Raw genomic sequence first — 21,750 nt, forward strand, 5'->3', positions numbered from 1 at the left:
TGTTTGCGTATGTGCGCTCCCACAGCAACGTGACACTCTTGACATCCATTTATCAGCGTGTATAGCTCGTATATGTATAACACACGCGTGATCACTGAACTAAGTTTTCTTTCTTGTTTAAGTGAACATAAACAGCTGTTACTCAGTATATTGAAACTTAAAGCAGTCTGTCTTGGGTCTTAAAGTGACAGTAGTCTGCTGCTTTTGTGTCAGAAATGTGTTGATTTCATAACAAATAGATTTACATTTAATACAGATGCATTAAAACAAGATTTTAGTATTTGTATTTGTCATGTTCTGAATAAAAAGTAGTTTAAAACCATTATTAACTGTCTGTTTTTTACAATTTTCATTCAGGAGCAAAAATCTGCCTTTAAATTTGACAGGAGTAAAGATTTGTTATTTATCATGATAATTATCGATATCGACTGATATGGAAAACATTTTCTCGATAATTTTTTTGGTCATATCGCCCAGCCCTAGGTGCTCTTTAAAAAAATCTGCTGGCCAGCAGCAATTTTTAAGCACAAACTGTGCATTGATCCAGGAAAGAAGCCCTCCATCAGCCCACAGGTAGCAGTTCAAGAGCAAGTAAGCCTGTTTTCCTCTCTATGGATAGACCATTGTAAACTGCTGCTTTCTTTCCTTCCTACTCCTCTGGTGGGTCACGTGAATAAAAACAATCAATGGGGTGTTCAGGTTGTATCCGGCTGGCTCTGGAGCTGGTCTAGTTGAGAGGTGGATATTTTATGACCCATTTAAATGGTTTAATAATTTTAACCTGGCAGGCTCTACATCACATTATGTTCTTCCTTTTATTTTACCCTGTTAAAAGTTATTAACACATTAAATGTTTAAAAGAAAATTATTTTCTGTATTTGGTGAAATGCAATGTATTTGCATGGTTTATGGTTCCAAAAATGTACTTTTTCCACAATGTACATTACTGTTGCTCCTCTATGCCACACCTTTCTGAAATGCGTCAATTTGTACAAAGCTCATTGTTCTCTCAATTGGTCAGCTATCCAGTGCGTTGTGATTGGCTGAAAACCTCAAGCACATAAACAGAAATATGACACTCTTTACCATATTTGGAAGATAAGTTCCCATCCCATCGGCATTCAAAATGACTATTGTTGCCCTACAATCAAAATGGGGGGGGGGGGGGGGTTGGTTGAAAGAATTATTTCTTCACTTTTATAAAGAAGATCTCTTTGGGTTTGAAACTTTAATAATTGCAACTTTACACATCTTCTATATGCACACAGCTTTTGGCAGTCTTATTGTATGTCCCTTCAAGTTCCTAGTTTTCAGAACTCTGTACTTGTTCGGAGAGACAAAAAAATTATTGTACAGTAACATTCATCCATTAGCAATAAACCATTAATAGTTTGAAGGCTTAAGTGTACTCCATGGTAAACTTACATAGATTACAGTGACGTTGTTTTTAAATGCATTTAAAATTATGATTACTCTTATATAAATTTATCACATCAGGATCGGTAGTATTGGCAGAGGAGCAGTATTTCCTGAATTCCAGTGCCACCACATGGGATGAAGCAAGGGACCACTGTCAGGCCTGTTTCAAGGATCTGGCAACCATCACTTATAGGAATATCCACCTCATTTTGCAGAACCTCAATTCAGAATACTGGATTGGACTTCGCAGGAGATTCAATGACTCCAAACCATGGTCTAGATGGTCTAATGGGGACTATGTTACATATCAAAACTGGTATCCTGGCCATCCTGTAAGGGTCAAAACATGTTCTTCAACTACAACCAGCACCTTAGATATTGTTCTGACAAGTAACAGCCCAGTTTCTGTTTTAATCAGTACCCCAGTGAGTGATTCGACCAGTACCCCAGTGACTGATTCCACTAGTACCCCAGTGACTGATTCAACCAGTTTCACCCTGGTGACTGATTCAACCAGTAACCCAATAAACGATTTGACCAATACCCCAGTGAATGATTTAACCAGTACCAGTACAAATACCACCTTAGTGACTGATTCAACCAGTACCCCAGTGAGTGATTCAAGCAGTACCTCAAGGACTGATTCAACCAGTATCACCCTGGTGACTGATTCAGCCAGTACCCCAGTGACTGATTCAGCCACTACCCCAGTGACTGATTCAACCAGTACCCCAGTGACTGATTCAACCAGTACCCTAGTGACTGATTCAACCAGTACCCCAATAAACGATTTGACCAATAACCCAGTGAATGATTTAACCAGTACCAATACCACCTTAGTGACTGATTCAAGCAGTACCCAAGTGAGTGATTCAACCAGTATCACCCTGGTGACTGATTCAACCAGTACCCCAGTGAGTGATTCAACCAGTACCCCAATAAACGATTTGACCAATAACCCAGTGAATGATTTAACCAGTACCAGTACCAATACCACCTTAGTGACTGATTCAACCAGTACTTATTCAAGCAGTACCCCAGTAACTGATTCCAGCAGGACCCCAGTGAGTGATTCAACCAGTATCACCCTGGTGACTGATTCAACCAGTACCCCAGTGACTGATTCAAGCAGTACCCCAGTGAGTGATTCAACCAGTATCACCCTGGAGACTGATTCAACCAGTACCTCAGTGACTGATTCAAATAGTATCAGCCTGATGACTGATTCAACCAGAGCCCCAGTGAATGATTCAACCAGTACCACCCCAGTGACTGATTTAACCAGTACCCCAATGAATGATTCAACTAGTATCACCCCATTGAATGATTCAACCAATACCACCTTAGTGACTGATTCAACCAGTACCCCGGTGACTGATTCAGCCAGTACCGAAGTGACTGATTCAACCAGTACCCCAGTGACTGATTCAACCAGTACCGAAGTGACTGATTCAACCAGTACCCCAGTGAGTGATTCAACCAGTACCCCAATAAACGATTTGACCAATAACCCAGTGAATGATTTAACCAGTACCAGTACCAATACCACCTTAGTGACTGATTCAACCAGTACCCTAGTGACTTATTCTTCCAGTACCCCGGTGACTGATTCAGCCAGTACCGAAGTGACTGATTCAACCAGTACCCCAGTGAGTGATTCAACCAGTATCACCCTGGTGACTGATTCAACCAGTACCCTAGTGACTTATTCTTCCAGTACCCCGGTGACTGATTCAGCCAGTACCGAAGTGACTGATTCAACCAGTACCCCAGTGACTGATTCAACCAGTACCGAAGTGACTGATTCAACCAGTACCGAAGTGACTGATTCAACCAGTACCGAAGTGACTGATTCAACCAGTACCCCAGTGACTGATTCAACCAGTACCGAAGTGACTGATTCAACCAGTACCCCAGTGAACGATTCAACCAGTACCACCCCACTGAATGATTCAAACGGTACAACCTTAATGACTGCTCCAAACAGTTCAACCCCAATGAGCTCAACCACATCACATATTAGCAGTACAGAAGATCAGCGCTCCCTACTGACACAAATGCCTAATTTCCTAAATATGAAATACTCTATAAATAAAACTGGGACAATTGTCAGTTCAGCTTCTCAACCTTTATGCCACAAACTACTGCGTGTTAATATCATCCCTAGCATACAAAAAATATGTGATGATGATGAAGAGTATATTGAGGACGCTTGTGTGGCCTTGCTCATTTATGGCATGTGGATAGAAAGAAATTGCAATGAAAACATTCCCTTTATCTGTTATGAAGGTAAGAAATGATTGTTTTAGAACTCAATATTACAATGCTAAACTTATTGCAACTACATGTGAAATGTACTGTACAATTATTTTTGAGTCATTGAGAAATAAGGATGTATGGGATAACAGAAAATCTTTTTTAATTATGTCATTGGTCATTATATAATCATCCTCCTGTAGTTGTGCAATCAATATGCTATCAGCATGATTACTTATGGGTTTAACTTATTGCACCTGTCTTGGATCTGTCTGTAGAGCGTTTTATGGGTGAAATACACATTTCCAATGTGACAAAAACTGAGGGTTACCTATCCTGGAGTCCAGCACCAGGGGAGATTACCCACTACAGAGTGGAAGTTACAGCAGACCTAAACCAGACTTTTAATTCAAATGAGACAGGCCTGTCTAAACAATTATTGAACCTTAAAGAAGCAACTCGATATGATGTTCAGGTCTTCCCAGTGAAATGTGGCAGGGATCTCAACCCTCAGAATATTTCTTTCTATACCAGTAAGTAGACCTGGACTCGGTGTGTTTTATTGCGTTATTTTAAAGGCGCAAAAACTAAGCTTTGATAGTTAAAGCTGCAATCTATACTTTTTTATTAGTTAAATATGACCAAAAACCCTGGTTCACAATATGAGGCTTATATTATAATTTAAGTGGCCGGGTCTGTTTTCACGGCAAATGCGAGTTTGAAAAAGTCCTTAATCTCTACGTGATTACATCACATCCGTAAATCTCTAAATTATTTTTGTTTTTAAACAATAAAATCTCAATCTGCGGAAAGCCTCTTGTTTAAAAGGGAACACAACAGAGCTTGTGCCTAAAAAATATGAATGGATTAAAAAATTGAGTTGCGTCACTTGTTCCCGCTCACCACGCTTGTCAGCGGGACACAACATTTCAGACTTTTAAAAATAAATATGAAGCCAGACATTTTTTATTTTATTATAGAAAACAGGACACACAAATGGAACACTTCAGACTTGTGGACCTCCACAGAGTCCACACTTGGATGACATCATGGAGTGCAGACCTTAGGGACCCTTGAAGGGAGTCCAAGAGGGCGCACTGGAGTCGTATTTTGGGACAGACTCGAGCTTCAGGCCGAAAATAGGAAGAGAAGTTGCACATCAGTGTGAAATCCTCCATTCCGTCGTCTGATTGGTCCGATTGCTCTTTCGCAAGGACTTCTGGGTTGGTAGAGTGCGTGAAGCCTGCTGCAGTGCGGGCTTCGCCGAAGAGCGCAACAAGGGTTCACAGGGGGCGCTGATGAGCACACTTCGGAGCGTAAAAGTGACAGATGGGACACCCTAAGAACTCGTAGACTAAACGAGCACTCGCAATTTAAATCCACAAGACCGAAAGTCCACATGAAGTGTGCTATTTGGGACAGGGCCTTCACCCAATTACTCCGCAAATAAGTGAAAGTTTATGTTTAAAACAGAGATGGCGATAGAGAGGCAAAAGTTACAGATTGCAGCTTTAAGCGAATGTATTTATATAAATATTTTTGAAAATGAAATTAATTGCACACTTGTGTTTACATACATTTATTTACAGTTGACATTTCCAAGTGTCATCACTAATAAGCATAATGATGCACAATCTTTTTCTTTTAGTCCCATCTGGTGTTTATAATCTGAATGTAATGAAGGTGACAAATAAAAGCGTCGAACTGAGCTGGGATCACTCAGGAGGATATGATATATATTCAGTAAATGTGTCAGATGTATCCAAACTACATAATGCAAATGAAAGTACAATTGTGATATCAGATCTTACACCAGCGAAAATGTATAATTTCACAGTTACTGCTATAGTTAATGGTACTACAGAAAGTGTGTCAGAGAGCGTTTCCACCTACACCAGTAAGTACAGACAGTCAACACTACATCATAAAACATACTTTACATTTATCTAAAAAACGTATGTGTGTAATGCTTTTAATAGGCTAATGACTTGGGGCTTTTTTGTATTTCAGAGCCTTCACCTGTCCTGAATCTAAAATCAGCAGATAAATATGATACAGTCATAAATGCTTTCTGGACAAAACCCAGTGAAATCCTTTCGGGTTACCGTGTTTGTCTTAATGAAAACAATATATTTTGCAGTAATTGCAGTGACTGTGAGGAGTGCAGTGAGTGTGTAAACTGTACTAACACAAACTCAACAGCTGCATGGATAAACTTTACAGGTAAAACTCCTGACACAAAATATATTCTGTGTGTGGCTTCACTAACAAACAACAATGAAGTACAAGGAGAAATGGTTCAAATTGATGCATACACATGTGAGTATCACTGGTTTAGATCTGTTAAATAAGATCTTAATCTGTTTTTCTGCATTCAACTGTACTGAGTTTATGATGCAATGACTAAATAGTAGTGTTGTAGTGGGTTCAAGTTGAAATGTTCTCTTTTATTCTAGACGACATGGGCAGTGACTGTAACATCAAACATATTTAACTGTATTAAACACAGTTATTATGATTTTAAAAGATTTAAAGATTTTAAAAAGAATACAAAGAATGACCTTCTCAGCTACCGTAGTTGCAACTATTGCATCATCAGAACATGGGGCGCCATTTTAACGATCTAAGCGCATTGTCTAAAGCGCACAGAGCAACGTGTAAATGGGCGTGTCCCAATCTACTTTTGCTAATTTCACGTCGGGAAAAATGGTGTGTGCGCCGAGTGCATGGTCGAAAAGGGTTGGTCCTATTTTTTTAATGAGTAATGGGAGTATTTTGGGCGTAACGTGCAATAAACCAATGAGAGTATCAGCTCGCATCCCCTTTAAAAGCCATTTGCGCTGGCGCTATGTCTAATCCCTATTTAGATGACAGACTTTGTAAACTGAAAAACTAAGCGGAGGAAAAAGATCCCCAGTTTAAGATTAATGTTAAATAATTGTGTTGTTTTTCACTTGTATTGAAATTGTTATTTTTTATTTAAACCCTTAATACCTGTTTTCTTTTAGTCATGGAAGTAAAAAAGCAGGCTTTTATTTGCTGTAAATGTATGGCTATCTAATATCATAAAAAAATAATTTACAAGTATATGTAGGAAAAGGTTTGTACTTTAAAAATACTTTATTTGTAACAAACAGGAGATAAAGAATTTACAAACGTGCGGAGGGCCGTTTCAGCACTTGCACAGCGTCAGTTTTTTTTTAAGCATTACTTAAAAATGTTTCTCATCTCACCATATCCACAGAGTCATCATATACAATAAATCCGTGAGGTAGCATTTAAAAAAAAACATTTAAAAACAGATGCATTTGTTTAAAGCAAAGCATTTATTTACTTACCAGGCTACAGGTGAAGCAGCTCTTTTTGTCTTCCAACGTCTCATAATTAGTCCTCATTTATGTCCAAGAGACTCAATAATAATCTTTTACATTCAATCCTTTAATCTTTCATATTTAAAAGTGTTTTTGTGCTACTGCGTATTCATCTATGTGATAAGCAAACCCGCGTTGTTGTCCCGTTTATAGGCGTATATTACTAATGCACTCTTTAAATAACAAAAACAATATTGCGCCATTGACTTTAGACTTTAGACCAGGTTTTTGTTGGTCAATGCCGTAGTCTATTTTAGTTGCTTCAAAATAGCAAAGCGCCAACAATGCGCCTGAACACATTTTCAGACCAGAACGCCCATGGGAGCAAAGGGGGGGCGCAAATGCATTTGCTATTTAAACAACATGGCGCTAAACGTGAAAATGATCATTGCGCAGGGTGGAAACTAGCAAAAGACACTTGCATCGCGCATTGACCCCATAGTGGCTGAACTTGGTATCACAGTCTAAATATTGGAAACCGAAATATTATTATTCCTCCGCCCCCTCTCGGGTTGCCAAACACATACAGAAGTGCAATTGATAATGGAAAGCATAAGTTTATCTGCTCATTTTCACGTTTGCAATGATTTTGTTGATTGCAAAAAAACTAGCTAGTGTGGATTTTTACAACAATCTGCTGCATATTTAACTCACAGCCTAACATGTTTCAGCAAAACATTATAATGTGTTAAGAAAATACATTCTGAATTGACTTTACACAGACTTTAAATATACCAAATATCTTCATTGTTTACGTTTTGTTGGTTTAAATTCACAAATTGTTTACTTCCTTTAAATTCTTTGCACATAGGTCCGAAAAAAGTGGCAAATCTTTCTTTATCTTCAACTAATCAATCCATTACTGCCAACTGGAATTTTATTGAAACTTATAAAAGATTCAATGTGAGCATTAAAGCAGATTGCTGGGTTGGCACATCTAATGTCACTAACCAATCGAGTTATACTTTCAATGATCTGAGGGGAGCAGTAAGCTACACCGTCACTGTTATCACTCTTTCTGAGAAATATAAATTGGAAAGTGATCCTGCTGAACGATCAGTGTATACCAGTAAGTATTGCTTTATTTTATAGTCACAAAAATAAACATTGATAATAAAGCTAGAATCCATAACTTTTTTCAGTTATAAATGAACAAAAATCAGTTTAAGTAGAAAAAATCTGTGTTACCCTGTATTACTATAAGCTTACCATTTTACTCTGCAAATAACTGCAGTCATGTTTCAAACAAACAGAGATGGCGATAGAGAGGCAGAAGTTACAGATTGCAGCTTTAGGCGAATGTATTTATATAAATAATTTTGAAAATTATAATTTTTCTGATTTTCCAAATGTAATGATGTAATTCACTAATGAGCATAATGATGCACAATCTCTTTCTTTTAGCCCCATCTGCTGTTTATAATCTGAATGTAATGAAGGTGACAAATGAAAGTGTCGAACTGAGCTGGGATCACTCAGGAGGATACGATTTCTATTCCGTAAACGTGTCAGAAGTAATCAAACTACATACCGCAAATACAAATAAAATTGTGATACCGGGTCTTACACCAGCGAAAATGTATAATTTCACAGTTACTGCTATAGTTAATGGTGCTACAGAAAGTGTGCCAGAGGGCGTTTCTACTTACACCAGTAAGTACAGACAGTCAACACTACATCATAAAACATACTTTACATTTATCTAAAAAAACATCTGTGTGTAATGCTTTTAATAGGCTCACGACTCTTTGTTATTTGTATTTCAGAGCCTTCACCTGTCATGAATCTAAAATCAGCAGATGAATATGAAACAATCATAAATGCTTTCTGGACAAAACCTAATGAAAACCTTTCGGGTTACCGTTTTTGTCTTAATGAAAACAATTTATTTTGCAATAATTGCAGTGTGTGCGTAAACTGGTGTAACACAAACTCAACAGATGAGTGGATTAACTTTCCAGGTAAAACACCTGGCACAAAATATATTCTCTGTGTGGCTGCACTAACAAACAACAATGAATTACAAGGAGAAATTGTTCAAATTGATGCGTACACACGTGAGTATGGTGTTTAATCTTTAAAATATCCTCACTGGTTTAAATCGGTTCAATAAGATCTTTATCTGTTTTTCTGCATTTAACTGTATTGAGTTTATGTTGCAAAAGAGGATTAAGCATCATCATTATGTGTTATTTATAAATATGAGGGGTGTGGTGCAGTGGGTAGCAGTAAGAAGTTGCCCAGTTTGATATTTGGCTGGGTCAGGAGGTCTTACTGCGTCTAGTTTGCATGTTCTCTTTGTTCCCATATGTTTGTCTTGGTCTTTCGTCCATTCCCCAAATTTGACCAACATATGTGTTAACTAAATTAGCGCCTCTACTGGCAGCTGGTAAAACTTAATATATTAGGGTATACAAATCACATATTGGAGTATATGTTTGCAGTAATGACCTGTACTGGAAAATGACTTTTAACTTAAACCACCAGGATGAATTCTCAACTTTAACTTGTGTACGAATTTACTTACATAGCCTTACCGTTTTGCCAGAAAGTGGTTTTTAAGAAATAAACAAATAATATAAATATGAGTTAATATAGTGAATAAAAGATTCATATTGAGAACTTCGTAGTTCACTCCAAACCTTTTCAATCCTTTTAAGTACTGAAAAGTTTGATTCTTTAAGTTTTGTTGATTTACATTCACAAATTGTTTACTTTCCTTTGCACATAGGTCCAAGCAATGTGGCAAATCTTTCTTTAACTTCAACTAATCACTCCATTACTGCCAACTGGTTGTTGAATGAAGGTTATAAAAGTTTCAATGTGAGCATTAATGCAGATGACTGGGATGGCACGTCTATTGTCACTAATCAATCAAGTTATACTTTCAATGAGCTGCAAGCAGCAGAAAGCTACACCATCACTGTCATCACTCTGTCTAAGAAATATGAATTGGAAAGTGATGGTGTTGAACAATCAGTGTATACCAGTAAGTAGACGTGAACTTGTTTTTTATTGCTTTATTATACGCACAAAAAAGCTTTGATAATTAAAGCTGAAATCTATAACTTTTTTCATTTAAAAATGACCAATAATGTATCCACGCAGAGTGGCAGCCCTACGCACAATGCACGTACGGTGTTTTATGGTGACGGTTTTAAACACATTTTTGCCTTATTATTATTATTTATTCAGGTTAGGCTAAGATAGTCAAACCTACCATTTTTTTTCTGTGATAAGTACAATGATCACTATACCCATATCTGTCTGAAAAGTTAGTGATAAATTATACTTACACCAATCAGCAGCAGACTTCCCCCATACAGTAGGTCATTTGTTACTGATAAGGTTCTAGTATAAACAAGCATACCTTTGTATTTTATAACTTTTACAATTTAGTGATAGTACACAAATTAGTTTTTCCACTTAAGTAAAGTATAAAAGAAAAAAAGAAAACTGGAAAACAACAGGGGAGTTTTTAAAAAAGCCTCTTTGTTTGGGAACTACTTTCTTCCACCACGGATTTGAAGGCCAGAATGACAGGTAACACTTTCGGCTGTTTTGTATCTCATAATAACTTAATAGACTTAATAGCCATTTCTTAATATTAACGTTTCTTGTTGCTTACTTGCTTATCTCCTTGGATTCCCCGTGGAACAAAGGGCCTCAACAACAGCTCTCCAACGCAGTCTATTCTGGACAGCCTTTTTCAGTTCACCCCACGACAGGTTGCACTTCTTCATTTCCTCTTCGCAGGATCATCTCCAGGTGGTCTTAGGGCGACCGACCCGTCTCTTTCCCTGAGGATTCCACTGCAAAGCCTGCCGGGTGATGTCCTGTGGGGGCTTCCGCAGGGTGTGTCCTATCCATCGCCATTTACTCCTGGCAATCTGCTGCTTGATGGGATCTTGGTTTGTCCGCTGCCACAAATCAGTGTTTGTTAGTTTGTCTGTCCACCTAATCTTCAGTATGCTGCGAAGGCAGCCATTGACAAATACTTGGTGTAAGGTTTTGTCTTGTGTTTTTCTTGTATTTTGCGTATTTTTGTTATTTGTACTTGTATTTTGATTCTCTGCTCTGTTTGGACTTTTATTTTGAAACTCATCATGCCATGTCACGCTTCACACTTCCTGTTTGTTTCTGTATATAAGTCACTTCCTGTACACCTGTTCCGGGCTGATTATTACATCGCCAATACCAAGTCTGTTTATCTGCCTGTTTCTGTTAATCTGTATCTGTATCTGCCTGTTTTTTGACCTGTGCCTGTTTTCTGGATTTTGATTGTGACTCTGCCTGCCCTGAACCTGAGCCTGTTATTTGGATTAAGATTGTTGGATTACCCTTACTGGATTTGTTTGCTGGCCCTTATTGGGATTTTACAATAAACACCTTTTGCACATGGATTCACGTTTTCATCGCTTTCATTAAAGCACCACGTTACACTTGGGAGTTTGTTGGTTAGGGTGTTGGTGACTCTCCAGGTCTCTGAGCCATAAAGGAGGACAGATTTAACGTTGCTGTTGAAAATTCGTAATTTGTTACGGACAGATAGGGATGTTGACCTCCAGACTGGTCTCAAGGTAATAAAGGCGTATCTAGCTTTCCCAATTCTGGCATTGATGTCCTCATCAGAACCTCCTCTTGCAGATACCATGCTGCCCAGGTAGGTGAAAGAAGTGACTTCTTTCAGCTCGCTGTCTCCAAGGGTGATTGGCTTCTGCTGCTTTTTTAACAGTGTCATCATAACAGTCTTTTCTAAGTTGATCTGCAGTCCAGTCTTGGATGCTTCGTGGACTAGGTTATCGGTTTTCTGTTGCATATGTTGGCATTTCTGTGACATTAGGCACAAGTCATCTGCAAAGTCCAAGTCTTCAAGAAATTGATAAATGGACCACTGGATTCCGGTTTTTCCTGTTTTAATTGTCTGATGCATCACCCAGTCGATCACTAACAGAAAGATCATTGGGGAGAGCATGCATCCTTGCCGGACTCCTGTTCTCACCTCAAATTCCTCTGTCAATTTGCCGTTATGAATAATTTGGCACATGGCGCCTTCATAAAGTTGTTGGATCAGTGTGATGAAACTTTGAGGGATTCCACAATGGTGAAGGAGCTGCCAGATGGTTTCCCTGTCCACACTGTCGAACGCTTGACAAAAGTCAATGAAGTTAAGGTACAATGGTGACTGCCACTCCAAGGATTGTTCAATAATGATTCGGAGTGTGGCTATCTGATCTGTACACGACTTGTCTTTCCTGAAGCCGGCTTGTTCTGGCCTAAGTTTTTCTTCCACTGCGTCTTTCAGCCGGTCAAGAATAATGCGGGTCAGTACTTTGCTCGGTACTGAAAGTAGCATGATGCCTCGCCAATTCTTGCAGGATCCTAGATCTCCTTTTTGGGAAGTTTTACCATGTGTCCTTTTTTCCAGTCTTCTGGTACTCTTCCTACCCTCCAAACCTTCTGCAGTAGAGGCAGCAGCATGTTGACTGTGGTTAAAAGGTCTGCCTTGAGCGCCTCTGGGGGAATTCCATCTGGGCCGGCTGCTTTCCCATTTTTCAAGATCTTCAAGGCTTTTAGGATTTCTGCTTTCGTAGGTGGGTTGGTGTTGACTTTGAGTGGTGAGTCTGCAGGGGGGATGTCTGGCCTTTCTGATGGCAGGGGTTGATTTAGGAGTTCTTTAAAGTGATCAGCCCATCGTTGTCTCTGGTCTTTCTCTTTACTGATGGGGTTTCCTACTCTGTCTTTAACCGGTTTGTCCACATTTGTCTTCTTAGTCGAGAGAGTCTTAGTGACCTTATACAGAGTACTGAGGTGAGGTCCCTTTTTCCTGTTGCCTGTTCTGCCTCCGTTGCTAGCGCATCATAAAAGAGCCTCTTGTCTTTTATGGCACTTTTCTTAACTTTCTTGTTTATTTGGGTATATTTATCTCGAAGAACTTTCTTTTCCTCTTCGTTCTTGTTGCTGTTAATCTGCTGTTTGATGTCTTTTCTGCTCTTTATCAGTTGCCATGTGTCACTGGAGAGCCATTCCTTGGTTGTCCATTCTCTTTTGCCCAGCACTTCTTGGCACGTGTCTGTCAATGTGTCTCTTAGGGAGCTCCAGTGTTCTTCCAATGGTGTTTCTTCTGTCACCAAGTTCAAGGCTTCAAATCTGTTTTTCAGGGAGGCTGAATAGGTGTCTCTGTAGTCTTTCTCTTTCAGCCACTGGGTGTTAAACTTGATGTGAGGTCGGTTGGCTATGTCTCTGAAGGCTCGTAGCTTGACTTTGATAGTTCCAATCACCAAGTGATGGTCTGAGGCTACATCTGCCCCTCGTTGGGATCTTGTGTCTTGCAGGCTTCTTCTCCATTTCCTAGAGATTGTGATGTAGTCTATCTGGTTTTTGGTGTTTCCGTCTGGTGAGATCCAGGTTTCTTTGTGGATGTCTTTATGCTGGAATACACTGCCACCAATTACTAGGTCATTAAAAGCACAAAAGTCAGTGAAAAGCTCGCCATTTTCATTCATTTCTCCAAGGGCCTGAGTTCCCATAATCAACTCTTTTCCAAGGTTGTCTTTTCCTATCTTGGCATTCAGGTCACCCATCAATATCTTGATGTCTCTCTTGGGTAACTCGTTGACTACTGTCTGGAGGGAATTGTAGAAGTTTTCTTTTGCTTCCTTGTCAGCATCGTTAGTAGGCGAGTAGCATTGGATGAATGTAACTTTCCTTCCCTTGGAGTTGAACCTTGCTGTCATGATTCTAGAATAGACTGGCTGCCATTCCATAAGGGTTCTGGCTGCTACTGAAGACATCATGATAGCAACTCCCTCTGTGTGGTCATGGTTCTCGTCTGCATGTCCAGAATATAGGATTTTCTCTCCACTGGCAAGAGATGTCATGCCAGACCCATTCCATCTGCACTCACAGATTCCCAGTACTTGGATGTTATATCTGTTCATCTCACTTGCCACCTGAGCTGCTTTTCCAGTTTCGTGCATGGTTCGTACGTTCCAAGTTCCGATCTTTGTTGTTGCTTTTATCGTCAGGAGATTCGTCAGCTGGTTGGCTTCCGTGCGGCTTTCACCAATCTGCGTCATTTGTCCTCCTGTAGAGGCATCTCCCAGATTAAAGCACTGGTTGGATTCTTCTGTTGCTTTGGTTTCTGTAGCGTTTGGGATTTTACGGGGTGGGGTTGCTGGCCCCACGCCCAACCCTCCTCCATTCTCACCCGGGCTTGGGACCGGCCATGGCGGAGTTAACGTTTCTTGTTAACAAAGTGTAATTTAAAGATTAGTTCAGTCGAGAATATATATTGATAATATTCAAATCTGCAGTCAATTAATAAAGATAGCGCCTATTTGAACTTTCACTAATAAAGATTCGGACATGAGATCCAGACGCACCAACGGACATCAGTGCTCATTCACCCCTCTTATCACAGCCTAATCTGGGCTGCATCTCTGACTCTGACAGGGATTCCCTGGCTGATGTTGGCCTATCTGTGTTTGATGGTCAAAAATGAGATCAAACCCGCAGTTTTTTATATTATATTATATTATATTACTTGTTTTTTTATTCATATTTAGTGTATTTAGTGTTGTTATTGTTTTTGTGCGAGGTAAAAGTTAATAAAATTATATTCATATACTATTGCTTTTCCATTTAATCTTAATACGGTACGAGCACTCGCTTTATTACTGGACTTTGTTTATGTCAGTCCAACATAAAGCTGAATAATTAAGTGTTTTATACTGTAACAAGTTTTTTATAAGTCCAAGAGATGTTTCTGCGTGCTGATCATCAATGGTGAAATTCCACAACGTGTTTTAATAGTCACGTCACACAAAAATAAATGATCAAGTGGCCCAATGTAAGAGCCAATATCCTTACCTGCTTTTTTCACGTCCTTTTGATGGGAAGAGAGAGATTGCTCCAGAGAAAATTATTGTTTTCATTGCTTTATTCCAAGTATATGTTAATCATCCACACAATGTGACATTATTGTGGTAAATCCCCGAAAGTTTACTTCCAAGAGCGCTGATCCAGTCAGAGATATGTGATGTGAGTGAATGACTCACGTGTTTAAAGAAGCCCCACTCACTAATACTAAAATGACCAGTAGGCAGAATTATCAGTACATTGTCAAGAGCTCTCAGACAATGAGATTCGAGAAACTACATTTTTTTGTATAATTTCAAATGATTCACAGAGAGCGCAAACCTACATCATAAAAAAGTTTGGTTGTAATTCTTTTAATAGAGTAATGACTCTTTTTGTTATTTGTATTTCAGAGCCTTCACCTGTCCTGAATCTAACATCAGCAGATAATAATGAAACAATCATAAATGCTTCCTGGACAAAACCTAATGAAATCCTTTCAGGTTACCGGGTTTGTCTTAATGAAAAAAATATATTTTGCAGTAATTGTAGTGCCTGTGAGGAGTGCAGTGAGTGCGTAAACTGTATAATCACAACAACAACAGCTGCATGGATAAACTTTCCAGATAAAACACCTGGCACAAAATATATTCTGTGTGTGGCTGCACTAACAAACAACAATGAAGTACAAGGAGAAATGGTTCAAATTGATGCATACACACGTGAGTATGACATTGGTGTCAAAAGTATTCCCATTCATTACTCGGGTAGAAGTATAGATAATAGGGTTTAAAAAGACTTCTGTAGAAGTTGAAGTATCAATTCAAGTTTTTTACTCAAGTAAAAGTGTAAAAGTAATGTTTTCAAAACTACTTAAAGTATAAAAGTAAAGTAATGTAGGAAAAAATGCCATTAAAGGGGCAATAAGTAGGATTTTAAGGGTTTTATTAATCAAAATCAATGTCTTTATTCATAAATATGTCCTCGTTGGTGTCAAATGATCTCTGCCAGTGATCTGACTTTTCTTTTTAAGCTTAGAATTTCTTCTCTTTACTTACATTGAACGGGTAAGTCCAAGGAGGCATCCATATCGTTCCACCGTATTGATAAACTATAATAGCAGGGAGGGACAAAAAGCACTTGCCTACCAACGCGTTTCCACAACACGTTTTCATTCAGAACACATGAACCAGCTGAAACGGACAAGGAGATCAGCGATTACGGCTACCGTAGTTGCAACACGCATTTGGAAAGGGGAGGAGCTAGTAAGCACTGTTCGTTTGAATGCAAAATACAATTCCACCACTAGATGGGGGTAGATCCTACTGATTGCCCCTTTAAGGAAAAAAGCCTAGGCCGCGCCACGGGGCCTTTAGCTTAAAAGTTTTTTATACGATGACAAGCCGGAATGAAAACAAGCCGATATTATTAGATCCCTTAAAAGTTTGTAAACATTGCAACGTCTCCAGCTGGGCGGGGCTTAGCTGGAGGCAAAAAGTGCTGCGGACGCAATGTTGAGAAGCGTAAGCTTGCACGTTTAAGGAGGGATTTATTAAACATGGATGTAGAAGAAGGTTGATAACTGTCTGATTCTGATTTACTAATTCTGCGGGACCGTGACAGCTATTTTTGTAAATTAACTCTCGCTATTTTATCCAGGATTTGGATGTTTCCTAGACAACATATGAATTACTTTTGGGTGGTTTGGGGAATTTTGTCCAGGCTTATTGTCTAATGTAACCTATCGCTGTGCTATGATTAGCAATGTGGATTATTTTAAGAGACCATTCAAAGGATGGCACACACATCTATCGCTATATGTTTGTTTAACATTTAAGCTAAACAATATCGCTGAAGGTTGGTGACTTTTCACCTATAAAACAGAAACTTGCTGATTTGTACTAGATAAAACCAACACACCAGTAGAGATGCATAGATTATTTTACCTGATATGAGGTGTGCACTGCAAACACAAGCATTATTTATGATCGTCTCCGTCTAATCAGTACGCTGTATTGCATTCAACCACAATTGTCTTCATTTTTGTGAAGGAATGTCTGCCAGGAGCCTTCTGTTTTGGCAGCCAAAACACAAGAAGATGACATTTTTAAGTCAAAACCTCAAACTTTTTGCGCGCCTGCTATGAGCTCCTACTTATTTTTGCCTCCGCCTAGAGCGGTGACATCATAGTGCCGTAGGCGATTAAGGGGTCTATCCGGTTGTTAAGTCTGACGTCATGCGCCGCTTCCGGGTCTTACCGCTCACAGATGTCATAAAGAATAACAAAAAATGATGGCTACAATACACTCATATCATAATGAAAAACTACCAAAAAACACCCGATCCTAATTTTTATCTCCATAACAAAATCTGAGATGACCAGACATGGAATTATGGACGTGGATTTTTATGAATTATTAATATATAGCTGTCTTTGATTCTGGGAGCCTGAGACTGCAGTTTACATGTGAGTTTATTAAATGTGTGCTATGAATAAATAGTACTCATAAATGTCTGTTTAAATGTGGTGGCTTGTGGCTGGAAACAGTATTCCTTCGGTCGTCATTTAACAACTGGATAGGAGTAACAAGGTAATTTTTAAAATGTAAATAGTAGAAAGTACAGATAATTGCATTAAAATGTAAGGAGTAGAAGTAAAAAGTCTGCTGAAAAATAATTACTCCAGTAAAGTATACAGTAGATACCCAAAATTTCTACTTAAGCAAGGTAACAAAGTATTTGTACTTCCTACTTGACACCTCTGGAGTATGGTATTTAGTCTATAAAATAATTTCAATGGTTTAGATGTGTTACTGGGTATCTTGATTCTTTACACTTTGTTTATTTACATTTACAAGTTGTTTATTTTTCTTTGCACATAGGTCCAAGCAAAGTGGCATATCTTTATTTAACTTCAACTAATCACTCCATTACTGCCAATTGGTTGTTGAATAAAGGTTATAAAAGTTTCAATGTGAGCATTAAAGCGGATGACTGGGTTGGCACGACTATCACTTATCAAACGAGTTATACTTTCAATGACCTGCAAGCAGCAGTAAGCTACACCGTCACTGTCATCACTCTTTCTGAGAAATATAAACTGGAAAGTGATCCTGCTGAACTATCATTGTATACCAGTAAGTAGACCTGACTTGCCTTTTATTTTATTTTTATTTTATAGGCACAAAAAATTTAGCTTTGATAATTAATGCTTCAATCCATAATTTTTTTTTTTCAATTATAAATGACCAAATATCGTCCATGTACATTGTAAAAAAAATCCGTAGAAATTTGCAGCTGGGTTGCCGGTAACTTACCGTAGATTTAAATTTATGTTATTTACTGGCAACATTTTGTTCAAAGTTAAATGAACATTAAACACTTACAAGTCTTTGTCTTTACAGAATAAAACTGGAAAAACAGCACCAAGCAAAACATTCTGGGAAACAGAAAAAGGTTGATGGTGATTTCTGGTTCCCAGAATGCTTTGCATGCGGCTGTTATTGTATAGTTTTATTCTGTAAAGATAAAGACTTGTTAATATTTAAAATTTATTTACTGTAACTTTGAACAAACTCTTGCCAGTAAATAACCTAAATTTAAATCTACGGTAATTTACCGGCAAACCAGGTGCAATACCATTGTAATTTCTACGGATTTTTTTACAGTGTACAGTGGCAATCCAAAGCACAACGCACGTACGGAAAATGACTCAAATTTTTTTCAAACAGAGATGGCAATAGAGCTGCAAAAGGAATACCCAGCCCAGTGGGTTATAATTTAACCTATGCTGGGTTGTTTTAACCCATCATGGGGTCAAACATAAAAATCTGGGTTAATTTAACTCAAACGGCTGGGTTCATCCGTTTTTGACCCAACACTGGGTTGAAAATATCCCAGCATTTTTAAGAGTGTAATGAAGGTGAAAAATAAAAACAGTAAACTGAGCTTGAATCACTCAGGAGACTATGATTTATATTTAATAATTGTGTCAGACGTATCCAAAATACACAAGGCAGTGGGTATTTATACTAAGTGACAAAAACAACATGTTCTTAGCAATATGCTATTTGCAGTAGGTGAAAAAAGTTTTATTAAATAAATAAAATGATTACATTTGCAGTAAGTAAACATAATAATTAGATGCAATCTATATTGGCAGATAATATTTGCACCTCAGTATTTCTGTAGATTAACAAAAGAGTATATTTTTCTAAAATTATTAAATGGATGTTGCATTGTTGTGGGGGCCTACCCTACTCAATAAATATGTTTATTCTTCTTAAACACTCGTTTTCTATTTTTCAAATATTTTCTTATTTAAAAAAAAAGCATTTTTCGATGTGATATGTATAAATGGCAAAAGGAAGATTCGAACCAGCAAACCATGGAAGCTCTTGCTTTCCATGGTTCTTGGCGTCTTTTTTAAACTTTAGTGGTCCATGGGTGGAGCTAGTGTAAATTGAGTTTGCCAGTCTAAACAGACACCCAGATATATATTGCAAATGAAAGTACAATTTTGATATTGGCTCTTACACCATGGAAAATGTATTATATCACAGTTGTTACTATAGTTAATGGTACTTCCAAAGTGTGCCGGAGAGAGTGCCTACTAACACCAGTAAGTACAGACAGTCAACACTACATCATAAAAACTTTTGATTTATCAAAAAAAAACAAAAAAACATCGGTGTGTAATGCTTTTACTAGGCTATTGACTCTTTTTTTGTTATTTGTATTTCAGAGCCTTCACCTGTCCTGAATCTAAAATCAGCAGATGAATATGATACAATCATAAATGCTTTCTGGACAAAACCTAGTGAAATCCTTTCAGGTTACCGTGTTTGTCTTAATGAAAACAATATATTTTGCAATAAATGCAGTGATTGCAATGACTGCAGTGAGTGTGTAAACTGTATAATCACAACAGCTGAGTGGATAAAGTTTACAGGTAAAACTCCTGGCACAAAATATATTCTGTGTGTGGCTGCACTAACAAACAACAATGAAACACAAGGAGAAATGGTTCAAATTGATGCATACACACGTGAGTATGGTGTTTAATCTTTATAATATACTCACTGGTTTAGATGTGTTAAATAAGGGGCCCTATTTTAATGATCTGAAACGCAAGTGCGAAGCGCAAAGCGCAAGTGAGTTTGTGGGCGGATCTTGGGCGCTGTTGCTATTTTCCCGGCGGGAGAAATAACTCTTGCGCCGGGTGCAAATCAATAAGGGGTTGGTCTGAAGAAGGTTCATTATTCATAGGTGTGGTTTGGGCGTAACGTCAAATAAACCAATCAGAACGCTATCCAACATTCCCTTTAAACGCAAGGGCGCAAGTTCCATGGCGGGTTGCTATTATTATGACAGATTTATCCGGCACATGCCAGGAGCGGTTCACAGCCGAGGAGACCGACGTTCTTGTAAGAGCAGTCAAAGACAGAGAAGTTGTTTTGTATGGGGATGGGAGAAACCCGCACAAATCAGCGTCGGTGAAACAGGCGTGAGAGGAAATAGCCACAATTGTCTCATCAGCTGGCATCCCCATCGTTGCGCCAAGCGCTACAAAGATGTCAGGAGACAGGGGAATCCCAAGCTTGCCAGCATAAATCGGACACACTATTTTTAAGTGTAACAATTTATGATTTGCAAAAATAACTGTTGCATCTGTGTAGATTAGATAAGCAAAGTGTATGCGCGTTGTGCACGCTATACATTATGGTCAAGCATGCACCCTTAAAATAGCATAATGAACAACGCGCCACTGACTTTAAACTTTTTTTCTGGTCAGTGGCGCAATTGTTTTTTGAAACTGCAAAATAGCATCAGGGATGGTTTGCGCCGCAACACGCCTCTTTTTTTGAGCTGAACCGCCCAGGGAGCGCAAGTTCATTCCCTAGTTTGCCGACGTGCGTCTGTGGAGGGAAAAACCGCTGTGCGCCGGTGCAAAATAGGGATGATACATGCGTCACTGACAAAGTCAATTGCGCTGGGTGCAAGATAGGGCCCAAGGTCTTTACCTCTTTTTTAAAGGACTAAGCATCGTGTGTTACATATGAGGGGTGTGGTGCAGTGGCTCAGTTGCACTTTTGCCTCAAAGTAAGAAGGTGCCCGGTTTGATTCTTGGCTGGGTCATCAAGATTTTCTGCATCTAGTTTGCATGTTCTCCCTGTGTCAGTGTGGGTTTACTCTGGGTGTCTCTGGTTTCCTCCCAAATGCAAGAATTTGAGGTGCCAAATTGTCCTTCCACCACTTTGACTTGTGAATGAATTTACTTATGTGTAGGCTCTCACCATGAATATAAATGCTTTTGAGAAATAAACAAACAATATGAGTTTATTTATACAGTGAAACATTCATATTGAGAACCTCTCAAGGACCTGCAAACCTCCCAGATTTTGTTCAAATAAAAAATTTAGTGATATCATACTATTTTATTGTATTTAAGTTTTTTAATTATATTGAATATCTTGATTCTTTACGTTTTGTTGATTTACATTCACAAATTGTTTACTTTCCTTTGCACATAGGTCCGAGCAAAGTGGCAGATCTTTCTTTATCTTCAACTATTCACTCCATTACTGCCAACTGGTTGTTAACTGAAGGTTATAAAAGTTTCAATGTGAGCATTAAAGCAGATGGCTGGGTTGGCACGTTTATTGTCACTGATCAATCGAGTTATACTTTCAATGAACTGCAAGCAGCAGTAAACTACACCATCACTGTCATCACTCTTTCTGAGAAAAATAAATTGGATAGTGATCCTGCTAAACAATCAGTGTATACCGGTAAGTAACTGTTAAATTGTCAGTACTTCTTCTCAGACTACTGATTTATCTGC

General features: G+C 38.5%; 2 protein-coding genes across 2 annotated transcripts in view; both read left to right on the plus strand.

The window, feature by feature from the left end:
• The window catches only part of LOC135748349 (lysozyme g-like), a 133,418-nt gene that overhangs the window by 16,399 nt on the left and 95,269 nt on the right, over window positions 1-21,750 (plus strand). The gene's annotated exons all lie outside the window — the stretch shown is intronic.
• The window catches only part of LOC135748376 (fibronectin-like), a 33,194-nt gene that overhangs the window by 9,077 nt on the left and 2,367 nt on the right, over window positions 1-21,750 (plus strand). Inside the window, exons 2-13 of the mRNA XM_073812091.1 lie at window positions 1,498-3,708; window positions 3,954-4,208; window positions 5,324-5,572; window positions 5,686-5,994; window positions 7,858-8,115; window positions 8,451-8,699; window positions 8,813-9,103; window positions 9,778-10,035; window positions 15,320-15,628; window positions 17,789-18,043; window positions 19,651-19,953; window positions 21,440-21,697. Of these exons, the coding sequence (XP_073668192.1) occupies window positions 1,498-3,708; window positions 3,954-4,208; window positions 5,324-5,572; window positions 5,686-5,994; window positions 7,858-8,115; window positions 8,451-8,699; window positions 8,813-9,103; window positions 9,778-10,035; window positions 15,320-15,628; window positions 17,789-18,043; window positions 19,651-19,953; window positions 21,440-21,697 (5,205 nt within the window). The remainder of the gene's footprint in view (window positions 1-1,497; window positions 3,709-3,953; window positions 4,209-5,323; window positions 5,573-5,685; window positions 5,995-7,857; window positions 8,116-8,450; window positions 8,700-8,812; window positions 9,104-9,777; window positions 10,036-15,319; window positions 15,629-17,788; window positions 18,044-19,650; window positions 19,954-21,439; window positions 21,698-21,750) is intronic.

This window comes from Paramisgurnus dabryanus, chromosome 16 (genome assembly GCF_030506205.2).
Source record: "Paramisgurnus dabryanus chromosome 16, PD_genome_1.1, whole genome shotgun sequence".
Taxonomy (NCBI): Eukaryota; Metazoa; Chordata; class Actinopteri; order Cypriniformes; family Cobitidae; genus Paramisgurnus; species Paramisgurnus dabryanus.